At 36.4% G+C, this 13,838-nt stretch overlaps 1 protein-coding gene across 3 annotated transcripts in view; it reads right to left on the bottom strand.

The window, feature by feature from the left end:
- The window catches only part of DACH1 (dachshund family transcription factor 1), a 351,590-nt gene that overhangs the window by 114,048 nt on the left and 223,704 nt on the right, over positions 1-13,838 (bottom strand). For all 3 annotated transcript variants that reach the window (XM_087938023.1, XM_026705323.2, XM_087938024.1), the window contains one exon: positions 4,602-4,774. In XM_087938023.1, the coding sequence (XP_087794149.1) occupies positions 4,602-4,774 (173 nt within the window). The remainder of the gene's footprint in view (positions 1-4,601; positions 4,775-13,838) is intronic.

Below are 13,838 nucleotides of genomic sequence, written 5' to 3'. Positions count from 1 at the left end.
AGGGATTTGAACCTCCGAACTGCCGTCCTTTCTGATCCACAAGCTCAGCATCTTAGCCACTGAGCCACCGCGTCCCACCCAACACAAATATAGAATCCCCCAAATTTGTCAGAAGAAGTTATTCATAGTTTTGGAAGCACAATGCTTATTTTTTTAAAGAAAAAAAAATCCATGGGGATTTTTAAAATGTTTTCAGTGAGGATTTTGATTTTTTTTTTTTTAATAAAAGTATCCCCTTGGGCTTTTTTTTTTTCTGAATATTGAATGACAGATAAAAAGACAGCGGTAGAGATCCATTTTTTTTCTTGAGATTCTTGAGGTGAACATGAAGGACTTTACTGCTTTGTTTCCTATCACAGAAGTTAAACTGACAGTCAGTTTCTCCATGCAGATATGTCAATTATTTCGATAACCAAGAGTTGATAGCATCAAAGAAGCTCAGGCCAAATGTTGGTTACCCAAGAAGAGCAGTAGAAGAAAAAAAGTACTAGGATTAAACTACAGGGTTACCTCAACATGCTTTATTTGGGGGGATTTGACTGAGGGCACAATTGCCCTCATCATTAAATAAATCACACCTGATTTGTGAACTACAATAATAGTTGATCATGTGATCTTTGACTATGGTAATTTTCCAAGTTTTTTTTTTTAAAAAATATGCCTCCTTCAGCAAAATAATACAAAAACAACATCCAAACAAAAATATATTTTGCAAAATTTTATCAATCATCATTAAGAGGGAGAGAGATGTTGGTATCAAATAAACATTAGTCTAAAAAGCTGACTGTAATTCTTTAAACTGTTATAGAAGACCTGACTGCATTTTTTGTAACAAATTCTCAGAAACTCTTCTGAAAAGTCAGAGAAAAAAATAACTATTTTGCTTAAATTTAGTTTACTGTCCTTTTACAGTGAGACACATTACTTTGAAAAGCTGCTGTAAATCTGTTGAAAAAATGACTTGATTTATCAACTTTGTTTAGGAAAGGGAAGATTTAAATATAACAAACAAGAGGGACTTCTCATCATTATTCTTGGATCTGGTTCTTAGGTTTGCCATAAATTGAAAACTTGTATCAGCCTTTAAAATAATCCCAGAGTTGAAAGGAACTTTGGACATCTTCTAGTCCAACCCTCTATTCAAGGAGGAGAGTCTATACCATTTGAGACAAGTGACTATCCAGTCTCTTCTTGAAAGCCTCCAGTGATGGAGCACCCACAACTTATGACGGCAACATATTTCACTGGAAAATTGTTCACACCGTCAGGAAATTTCTTTTTAGTTCTAGGTTGGTTCTCTCCTTGATTAGTAACCCTTAGTAATTAGTAATCCTTGATTTAACTAACCCAGTAGAAATAGCACCAACTACAGCAAAGGTGAGTGTCCTGCACCTTTGTCACCTGGTATGGTAGAAGAATACTGGCCAAATCCAGAACAAAAAATCGTCAGGGAATTAAAGCTCAAGAAAAGAACAATGTACTTGCTTACTAGCCAAAGGCTCAGTACGGTTTAGATGATACATTTTTTTCAGATAATCATGTTCAATTTCATTGCTGGTTCTCTGAAAGCAGATTTCCAACCCATAGCACCCTGGAACTTGAATATATAGAAACATCTACATCTTTGATCCAAATATGAAATATTTTGGTCAATGGCTGGAAGACTGGAAATCAGCTATCAAGGAACACCTAACAGTGTTCCATTTCTTAAGGTTCCGTTTCCATTTTTCACATTTGTTAAAAAGAAGATACCTCCGCTTTATTTTCAAGGCTGAGTTATGGTTTGACTCTTGATCTTTTTTCAAGAAATATTCAGTTTGGAGTGTTTGTTTTTACAAGAAGTAGTTCTTTTTTATGGGCAACATTTGTTTATTGTTAGGCATTTTTAACTGTTTCTTCTTTTTTGTATTTTCTGTATTCTTCTTTACAATAATAGACAATAACCAATATATGTAAATTAGCTCTTGGATCTCTTATTCCTGATATCTCATTCCTCAAATCCAGATTGCAAAACAGCTATCTAATATTTATCTAATTCTCCAAAGGGTATTGATCAATTGTAGAGTGTAGAATTGTGAAGTCAAAAATAAAAAAGAACCTTGTCTTTCTTATCGCACTCTTCGTGATTAGATTTCATTATTTCATTTGCTTCATTCTTTTGAAAAGGTTAAAAATAGAAATTCAAGATTTGCTTCCAGGAGAATTCTGGCTTCTTATCTGCAGAAAATGAAGCACTGCTAAATAGCAGGTTGTCATTTGCAAATGTTCAGATAATACACTGCCACAATTCCACTTTGTGAACAGCAGAGAATGGCCAGCCAGAAATCTGAGCGGAGAAAGGCCTTCTGGTCAAGTTTCCCACTGAGGCACATTTCATATTGAAACTCTTATAATCTACCAGGATAGAAAATAGAGATGGTTTGAAATGTTCTACGTACTTCCTACTGCTCTCAGAATATGAATGGGGTAAAGTAGCATAAAGCCAAAGTTCAATGTTCTAATACTGATTTCCCATATGATTCTGTTCATTGGTCAAAAGTAGTAAACAATAGCAATAGCAATAGCATTTAGACTTATATACTGCTTTATAATGCTTCACATCACTCTCTAAGTGGTTCACAGAATCAGTATATTTTTCCCCCTGGGTCCCCATTTTTCCAGCCTCAGAAGGATGGAAGGTTGAGTCAATCTGGAGCTGGTCAGGATCAAACTCTTGGCAGTGGGCAGAGTTAGCCTGCAATACTGCATTGTAATGATGGTGCCACCAGGGCTTTTAGTTCAATATTCCTCAAGCAATAGAAATCAGTCTTGAAACCTGTGTTTGTGCTGCTTGTATTCTAGAATTCTCTTTCCAGGCAGATTCTGAAAGTCCAATTTTTAGAAGATTTCAGATTTTTAAATTAAAGAATAGTCTTCGGGGTCTTCATAGACAGTATGTCATGAAAAATAAAGCTAATTATTATTTACTATATCTGAGTGAGAGTGAGTGAGTGCGTGAATGAATCAATCAATTGAATTAATTAATTAATGAGTGAATCAATCAAGTGAATTAATTAATTAATTAATAATCCAAAATTAACATGTTGTTAGTATCTTTGGAAATGATTCTCTATATACCTATCCTTTAAATTCTACAACATTTGACTGGAAGTAAAAATAAATATATTTTGTTACAGTGGCATAGGAAAAATGTATTTCCTATAAATTCCCATTCTGATAGGTACCTAAAGAATGAAATTTACCCTGGGCATCAGGCAGAACATAAAATGCTGATGACAGTTTACTACTATACATCAGTGGTGGGATTCAATTTTTTTTTACTACCGGTTCTGTGGACGTAGCTTGGTGGGCATGGCTGAGGGAAGGATACTGTAAAATTTTCAATCAGAGGTGGTATTTGCCAGTTCTCTGAACTACTCAAAATTTCTACTACCGGTTCTCCAGAACTGGTCAGAACTTGCTGAATACCACATCTACTATACATGTATCTATCATTTTCTGCATGTGTACTTCATAGCATTTCCATGACAAAACATGATGCTAATCATCTAATGCTACCAAGCAAAGAGGAAGGAAGGAAGGAAGGAAGGAAGGAAGGAAGGAAGGAAGGAAGGAAGGAAGGAAGGAAGGAAGGAAGGAAGGAAGGAAGGAAGGAAGGCAGGCTAATGTTAATGAAATCCTATCTCAGTTCTTTTCTGGATGTTATGTTACCAGCACCCAGGCCCACAATCTAAATGTTTCTCATTTAGCCATCCTTCTAACCAGTTGAGATGCTTCTGTTTACAGCCAAGCAATTAACTGCCATGATAAACTCCTGGTGCCCTTTGTAAAGAACTGGGGAATTTATCACCAAATTTTTACTACTTCTCTGAATTTTGTCCCCACACTAATTGGTCCCACATTTTGAGATGCAAATGGAGTTTCCACTGCCATTCCCACTTCCATATTCCAATGTCTAAATCTGAATTAAAATGATTTTTAAATTATTGTAATTTGTTTCAGATTGCAAAAGATCAAAAAAATAGAATAACAGTTGGAAGTGATCTTGGAGGTCTTCTAGTCCAACCCCCTGCTTAGGCAGGAAACCCTACACCACTTCAGACAGATGATTATCCAACATCATTTTAAAAACTTCCAGAGTTGGAGCATTTACAACTTCTGGAGGCAAGTTGTTCCACTGATTAACTATTCTAACTGTCAGGAAATTTCTCCTTAGGTCTAAGTTGCTTCTCTCCATGATTAGTTTCTACCCATTGCTTCTTGTCCTGCCTTCAGGTGCTTTGGAGAATAGTTTGACTCCCTCTTCTTTGTGGCATCCCCTGAGATAATGGAACACTGCTATCCTGTCACCCTTAGTCCTTCTTTTCATTAATCTAGACATACGCAGTTCCAGCAATCATTCTTTATATGTTTTAGCCACCTACCCCTTAATCATCTTTGTTGCTCTTCTCTGCACTCTTTCTAGATTCTCAACATTTTTTTTTACATTGTGACAACCCAAACTGGATGGTTTACAAACAAAATTAATTAACAAAAGACACATATCAGAAAGGCCAAGAAAGATACCGGTACACTGAGAGCAGGACCAAGACCATACTTACCTTAATCACAGATGTCTCCATTCGAGAGGGAGGGCCCTGTACTTGTGCTGCGGCAGCCATATTTGCAATTGTGGTAAGGTGGTTCATCTGATTCATGGCCATTGTGACGGACGCTGGGGGCAGGCTGACTGGAATAAGCGGATGGGGCATCATCATGAAAGGTAGCTCAAGGCCTGGGGGTGGGGGGAGGGAAGCAAAAATAAAGTTGATGATGCATCAAAAACTGAAGGTTGAACACAGTTTTGAACATGAAACCAAGGTCAATTCAGAACCTACCAGATAAAGCTTGACTCAACCGTTCCTTAGGAAGGCAACATCCTACCCATCAATATCACAGTGTAATGCATTAGATAGGAATTATTTCCAGGACTTGGGAGAGAAATAGGAGCCAGCTGATCTGAGAAAATTGATTCCTTTGGAATAAGGCAAATATGGGATTTAATCTTCCACTTTGATCGTGAGGACACAATGTAATATCTCTCCCTAAAAATAATGAGCAATGGCAGAAGGTTTCTTCAATGGTTCATTCAAGATTCTCTAAGGAAACTCTGTGAGGGATTATGTTAACAGAATAGAATAGAACAGAACAGAATAGAATAGAATAGAATAGAATAGAATAGAATAGAATAGAATAGAATAGAATAGAATAGTCTGAACAGTAGAGTAGAGTAGACTAGAGTAGAATAGAATAGAGTAGAGTAGGGTACAGTAGAACAAACCAGAACAAACAGAACAGAACAAAATTGAAAATAATACAAAGTAGAAAATTCTTTATTGGCCAAGTGTAATTGGACACATCAGCAATTTGTCTCTGGTGGATCAGCTATCAGTGTCCATACAAGCAAGAAAGTGATAAATCATAAGATGCAATCATAAATCGTAAGATAAAACCAACAAAGTGATAGTCAAAAGGTACCAATAGGAGTAGGTAATATGAAAGATGAGAAGGATAATAGTAATACAGCTCTACCATATGGTTAGATATCCTTAGGCATAAGACACGGCTGTGGCAATTAGGTGTTTAGCAGAGTGATGGCATGGAGGGTGAAAAACTGTCTTTGTGTCTGGTTGTTTTGGCATACAATGCCCTATAGCAGTGTTCTGAAGGGAGACGTTGAAGCAGTTTAAGTCCAGGATGTGAGGGGTCTCTATATATTTGTGCTGCGATTGTGCTGCGATCCTGGGGGGAAAAATGTGGTTAATTTAATAAGTTGCCCATAAATGCTATATCTGAGCTCCTTTTCATTGCAAAGTACTTTTGTGAAGCCCTGCACAGCCGTGATACTGCAAATTACCCTTATCATAATCTGAGTCATGAGTTGTGTACACATAAGTCTTTCGGCAATTGTGCCGAGTTGTGCAAAATAAAGATGCAATATAAATATAATGATTACGATTATCATCATCATTAACGGTGAACATTTTAATTTAAAGCAAAAAAAAAAGGGCAAAATCTATAGCACTGCTTGCATTGTTGACAATTCTATGATCATGTCAAGCTCCTTTGAATCACTGTGAGAAAAACAAAATAATCCCCCTCCCAAATAAATAAATACTCTCTCACACACAAAGAGATTAATAGAATAATAGAGTTAGAAGGGACCTTGAACCTAGATCATCTAGTCCAACCTCCCCTGCCCAAGCAGGAGACCCTACACCATTTCTGACAGATGGCACTCCAGTCTCTTCTTGAAAGCTTCCAGTGATGAAGCTCCCACAACTTCCAAAGCAAAATGCTTCCATTGGTTGATTGTTCTCACTGTCAGAAAATTTCTTCTTATTTCTAGGTTGAATCTCTCCTTGATCAGTTTCCAGCACATATATATATACACACAGACTCCTATCTATCCCATCAATTCAGGCACAAACCCAAAAATTACCCTAGTGAAAATTCAGTCCTACATGTCTACAGTTAATGAATATTTCAGCTTTAACAACAACACTAGAGCGCACAACAGATATAAACTAAATGTAAACCACTCCAAACTCGATTGCAGGAAGTACGATTTTAGCAACAGAGTGGTCAATGTCAAGAACTCACTACCTGATTCTGTTGTCACCTGCTTGAACCCCCACTCCTTTACCCTCAAACTAACCTCTATTGACTTCACCCCATTTCTAAAAGGTCTGTAAGGGGCGTGCAAAAGTGCACAATCATGTCTACCGTCTCTGTCCTATTGTCCCCAATTATTAGTTCCTATTTATTGTATTTAAACTTACGTTTATTCTTGTTTCTGTTATATTGTAAGCTTTTGACAAATAAATAATAAATAAATGAAATAAATGTCTCCACACAGTGAGGGAATGACAAAGAGCTTAATTTTGGAATGGATTGAAATTTATCATTTTCTGAATCTAAGAGGGAAAAACATGATTACTCATCTGATATTCAAGAATCTAAAAATAAATAAGGATATGAGCATGAGAAGCACACTGTTTGTCCTGTGAAGTAGAACAGTTTTTTAAAACTAATTATTAGTTTAGTTCTGTCTTTATTGTCTTTATCTCACAGACCACTCCCATGCATCATTTCCTGGATCACTATAATGAGTTAAATGATAGTTAATCTGGAAGAAACATACACAAAATTGAAGCTGTAAATAGAAAAACAGAATGAAAACTCATTAATGCAATCATTTGGTTAACTTCAATTTATGTTAGTATTTTAAGCTCAGTACTCACGAAGAAGAGTACTTAATATACAAATAATATCAGTAAATAAATATCCTAATTCATTTTATATTTAAAATCATTTGCTCTACTAATGGAGTGAACAAATTAACTATTGCATGTCTTTAAAGCAGACTTGCGAATCTCATACATAATAAATATATATATGCTTGCCTTGCCATGGCTTAGCTAATTTAGGGTAACAGCTTCTTCTATTTACATTTATGCTTAGTTCCCCTTCCTGCCTTTGATACTTGTTAATGTCTATAATTTGCCACTAGTTGTCAGTACAATATTGCTTGCATAGGTAATCATGCTGCAGAGTTACCTAGGCAAAAAATTATTCCACTCTGTTATAAGGCAATGTCTTCTGACAAACAGCTCTCCTTTATCCACAAAGACTGGAAGAAATCCATTTACATGCGGACAGACCAAGCCACCTCCAAACTAGTCTTTTAGAAAGACCCCCAAACCATCTGTAATAAAGGAAATTTCTGCACCAACCGACTTAAATAACCATGGTTTCCAAGCCACTGAAATCCGTTAGATAGCAGGAACTTCACTGTCTTCTGGATGCAATGGCTGATATTGTTCTTTTATCCACAGCATTTTCATAATGGTGTCATTAAACCAATGGCATAAACATGGTGCAAATGACACAATCTCCTTCATTGGTGTAATGACAGTGCTGAATTGACATTCTCTGAAGCTGACAATAACAGAAATGGAGATTAACAGACACCCTCTCTCCCTCTGTTTGATTGAGGTTCAGTTTCACGTTGGCTTCCCAATATTACATATGCAGTCAATTTTACGAATGAAGGCGAATGTATGTGTCCCAGGGTAATGCTGCAGGATCCAATCTGGGACACTCACTGGGGCCAGAGGTTTTGTCTTATGAGCTTTTGGACTTGTGCTGAAGCCCAACCTCAGGGAACTTCTCTCTAGCACTAGAGATAAGTTCTTTGAAGATGAGCCCCAGCACAAGTCTAAAAACTCAGAAGATAAACCTCTGGTCCTGGAGACTGACCCAGATTGGATCCTAACACAATTTTATCATCCATTCATTAAAATGGAATTATCAGTATGCATGAGATGTACATTTTTTGGTTGATATTTTAACTACTTTATGCAATCAATTAAGGTGAGAAATGTTACAGTGGATTCCCAGCACTTAAGGGACTCATAAAATTGGATAACAATGCCTTTATTCTACTCAAAGTTGCATACCTTTTAATCAAGAAAAAAAGCTCATCAATTCATGCTATACAATGTAGTATACATGATACTTTTTTTAAAACCAGGCTACCATTTGGTGAAGCAAATGATTGTGACAATTTTGCATTTTAATGTTTGCCGATTAGAGTACAGTAGTGATAATAAAGTTAGTCTAAGTCTATTGCTTAGCTTAACCTTTGGGAGAAGAATAAGGAGCGATCACAATGAAATAATAAAGAGCAACCTTGTTTTTCTTAACAGTACTCTTAAAACTTCCTCCTTGTCTTCAGAAAAGTTTGTTCATAATCTAATTAGACCAAAACTCAGGCCCCAAGTCAGAAGCCTTTCTGTATGCTCACTTTAGCCAAGTTAATCTTTAAGGGTTGCTCTAGTATGTTTTGGCTGAACTTCTAACTACCTCCACTCTTATTCCCCCAACAGACTTCTGGACTATGGAAATAAGTCTGTACTTCAGATACGCAGAAAGTTTGTTGGGCTCTTTGCCCATTCCTTACAATCACTTCTTAGCACTTTTCCTCTGACGCTCAGTTTCTAGACCAGGATGTCTAGAAGTGTGACCAGAATGCATGTTTTCTCACATGCTTTCTATATTTATTTATTTATTATTTTATACACGGGCCGCTTTTCTGTTGGTGAAGAACTGACACAGTACAGCTTGCTGTTGATAAGTCAAAAGAAACACACTTTAAAAAAAAGTTAAAACACTAATAGTAAGTAATAAAATCATAACCATGGAAAGTCTTCGCAAAATATATCTGTATACATTTCCTAAGAGCAAAAAGAACAGGAGATAAAGAGATAAAGAGCATCCCATAAGCAGGAAGTGACACAAGAGAGATCGTTCTAGATTTGCTAACAAAAATGAGGGCACTTCCAGAAGCACTGTTTTTTGCTGACTTTGGTATCTGAACAGGGAGTCTTTGGACAGCCAAGTTCCAAGATATTTAGGACTTTCAAAGGTAAATCAACACTTCATTTATGTCCAATGTGACATTTTGGCAACTGGAAAAAAATAATGTATCATTCCAATACTTACAAAAATTAGCAATCCAGGGACGGCATTTTATACCACCTGAAATTTCCAGATACTTTCCAAGTCAGGTTCATGTCAAGGGGGTTAAATGGGTAGAATTGTTAGCTTTCTACATATATTTCACTCACATATTTTGTATCATTCTATGAGCTCTATTTGTCATGGAGACATTCCTGTATGAAATGTGACAGGTAGTTTCAGCCCTTCTGGGTCACTTAATGTGAACATAATCCCAGTCTTGGCCTTTGAGATCATATTCCATTTTTCGTGAGATTATCATCTACGACAAAATTGCCTACAATCCATCTGCTGAGAGATAATCACTTTGGTGCTTCAATAAATGATGGATCCTCTTCAGTATAATCATCCAAATCAAACATTTGGTTCTCTTTCCTCAAAATGTCAATATATATTCCACTTTACTTCTTTGGGATAAAGCTTAAGCATTAGCCATTCTGTTGCCATATGGAAAAGACAGACTAACCTTTTTAATGCTTTAAGATCTTCAGGGAAAGGTTTCTATTTAATACAAAGCCTGACTGTATTGAAAAAATATGTATTAGAGAAACACTTTGACTTCAGAAACATGTCGTGACATCAAGGACATCAAGAAAGACTGACACATTAGAAACCAACTTCATTTGTTTGTTTTGGAGGGCTCCACCACTTGCCATAAATGAAAGGAAAGACTTTTGTGATTAGATAAATGTGCAAATAGCTATAGCCCTTAGACTTATATACCACTTTACACTGCTTTACAGCCCACTTTAAGTGGTTTACAGAGTCAGCCTATTTTCCCCAACAACATGACCCCAGGACACTGCAACCATCATAAATATGAACCAGTTGTCAAGCATCCAAATGTAAATAGCAATAGCAATAGCACTTACGACTTATATACTTGCTTCATAGTGCTTTACAGCCCTCTCTAAGCAGTTTACAGAATCAGCCTATTTCCCTCAATAATCTGGATCCTCATTTTACCCTCCTCAGAAAGATAGAAGGCTGAGGCAACCTTGAGCCTGGTGAGAATCAAACTGCTAAATTGCAGGCAGCCGGCAGTCAGCAGAAGTAGCCTGCAGTACTACACTCTAACCACTGTGCCACTGAGGCTCAGTATGATAGCAGTAGTAGTTCTCACAAGCTAGTGCAGGGCTGTCAAACTCCCAGCCCGCAGGGCGGATGCATCACTAGCTGGCGACACCCATGCCCAGTTTAGCGAAGAGGAAAAAAGTCCTGATATGTCACATGACGCCACCACGATGATGTGAGTTTGACACTCCTGACCTAGTGTATCACTAGTCACAACTGTTGTGATGATGCATGGAACTTTATATGTTGCAGGTGATACAAAATTATTTCCAAACGTAGATGTGGAGCTACAGCTCCTTATAAGTTATTGACCTTTAATACACAATGTTATCCTGTTTCTTATTTTTCTAGACCTTATTATATACCTTCTAGACATTTTCAAGTCTTAGCAACCACAAATAAATTTTCTACATAATGATCTACTTCTAATCTGTTCTCCAAATGGTACACCCACTATAACAGAACCCATCCACTGGTCAGCCTATTCTTCTCTTTCCTTCCATCTTTTCCAGCATTCTCTTTTTCCAGAGAGTTATGTTTTTGGATAATATGTCTGAAGTAGCATAATTTGAGCCTGGTCATTTGTGCCTTGAGGGAGAATTCATTCCTTTGTTTTCTGGGATGTCCAAGATATTCTCATGAGTTTTCCACAACTAGACTTCTTTAGAAGTTAACAAATACTTTCAATGATCTTACATAGTAGAACAGGGTATAAAAACATGTTGACCCTATTAAATTTTCAACAGACTTAAAACAAACTTAAGTTGTGCAGAACATTAGATCAGGCAGTCTAAGTGAAGACTTATGGTAGCATTCAAATAGAGCCTGGAGTTCTCCATACTTAACAGATGACTCAACTACTCCATCTTTTGGGCAACGAATCCGTGGCAAGATAAAGGGATATGTGATTTGTAATAGCAAAGTAATAGTTAACTGATAGTTAATCATACCCTAGATCCCTGAAGATATTTCTGCATTCACAGGGCTGAAAGAGACTGACTGGGCCAAGATCATCCAGCCTAAGGCAGGACTAGAACTCACAGTTCCCAGTTTTAACCTGGTGCCTTGGTCATGACATTAAGTGGATTATTTATTCATTCATTTGTTTAATTTACAGACAGATTAACAGAGTTGGAAGGGATCTTGTAGGTCATCTAGTCCAAACCCCACCCCAAGGAAGAGACCCTACACCATTTTTGACAATTTCAGCTCTGGAATTCACACTGTATATCAGACATAAATACATTTAGCAAGTCCAGAAGTATTTTACCAGAAGAGTACTACACTCCTCTGTTCGCAACAGAATACCCTAAACCACCAGACTTGAGATTCTAGGCTTAGACAACCTTGAACTATGCCAACTAAGATCGTACTTAAGTATAGTACATAAAATCATTTGTTACAACGTCTTACCAGTTAATGAATATTTCAGCTTTAACAATAACAACACAAGAGCACACAACAGATATAAACTAAATGTAAACCACTCTAAACTCGATTGCAGGAAGTATGATTTCAGCAACAGAGTGGTTAATGTTTGGAACTCACTACCTGATTCTGTTGCCACCTGCTCAAACCCCCACTCCTTTACCCTCAAACTAACCTCTATTGACCTCACTCCATTCCTAAGAGATCTGTAAGGGGCATGCATAAGCGCACAATTGTGCCTACTATCCCTGTCCTATTTTCCCCAATTATTAGTTCCCATTTCTTGTATGTTTGTTCTTGTTTCTGTTGTATTGTAAGCTTTTGACAAATAAAATAAATAAATAAATAAATATTTTAAAAGGCAGTCCAATCTCTTCTTGAAAACCTCCAATGATGAAGCTCCTACAACTTCTGAAAGCAACTTCTGTTCCACTAGCTGATTGTTCTCACTGTCAGAAAATATCTCCTTATTTCCAGGTTGAATCTCTTCTTGACCAGAAGAGATTCCATCCATTATTCCTTGTCTGGCCTTCAGGTGCCTTAGAAGCTTGAACCCTTTCTCTCTGTGGCAGCCCCTCAAATATTGGAAGACTACTATCATGCTTCTCCAGGTTCTTCTCTTCACTAGACTAGCCATGCCCATTTCCTGTAACTGTTCTTCATATGTTTTAGTCTCTAATTCTTTAATTAATATTAAATACCTTTTTTTCCACAAAAAAATATGGAAGTGCAACCCCCCTAAATTCAAAGGATTTCAATAAAGATATATTTATTTATTCAACAAAGATATATTTATTCATTTATTTGGACAAAACATATCCACTTGACACTTGTCCAATTGGTTGTGCCACGCTTTGGAGGAAAATGCACTTTTGAACGTGCATTTCCCTGAAAAAAATATCATGCAAAATAGACAGATGGCAACCACAATCAATAAACATTGCAATAATTTGGGTGTGCATGTGATTTGCTTTTATTGTTCTTGATCAGTAAATAGCATCTGGCTTTCCTTTCTGCTTTATGGTGAAAGCCTTGCATTTACTTTTCCTTGATTTCACCAGTCATCTGTTGGTCTATTAACACAATATATTATTAGAACCATTTTTCAAGCAGCCGTTTTTGTATAGGATGTGTTTAAATATTCAAAGTACTAAAGGTAGCAAATGTCATTTCTTTCATAGTTACAGAATGCCAGCTCCCAGTGTTTTATCCTAATGAATAAATGAGTTTGTCCTTTATGTATAAAATATAGTTTGTGTTTGTTGCAGAAGATTTTTTAATAATAGATGAATTTTAGGTTTGCTGCAACATATTCAATAAAGTGTGATTAATTTGGTTTTTAAAAAATGCAAACTAGACATTACTATATTACTTTGCAAAATGCACAGCTTGCAACATTATTGTCTCAGTGGGAACTTAAATTGAATTGTAAAATGTGTCTTATTTCTACTTTGATTTATATAAGAAATTGCAGTGGAGAACATCCCTTTTTCTAATTTCTGTGCTTCTTAAATGGGACAGCACTGATAAACATTTACGTTCAGGCAGACTTTATTTTGCAGAGAATTTTTAAAATTTGAGGAATATGAATATTCACATGCTGAATGAAAATAAATCTCTTTTTCTGAATATTCAAGACTCTATATTTCTTGCTTTTCACTTATGTTTAAACGCTGACGATATTTAAATTTAGATTTTAAATATAGTTAAAAGCCAGATCCCATAGACTAATCATAATCTATTTTATTAATGTTGTTTCTTTTTCTCCCCAAGGA

The sequence above is a fragment of the Pseudonaja textilis genome, chromosome 8 (genome assembly GCF_049901715.1).
Source record: "Pseudonaja textilis isolate UNSWEBS1 chromosome 8, rPseTex1.2, whole genome shotgun sequence".
NCBI lineage: Eukaryota > Metazoa > Chordata > Lepidosauria > Squamata > Elapidae > Pseudonaja > Pseudonaja textilis.
The sequence above is the reverse complement of the archived record's forward strand: the minus strand, read 5'-3'. Positions and strand labels throughout refer to the sequence as shown.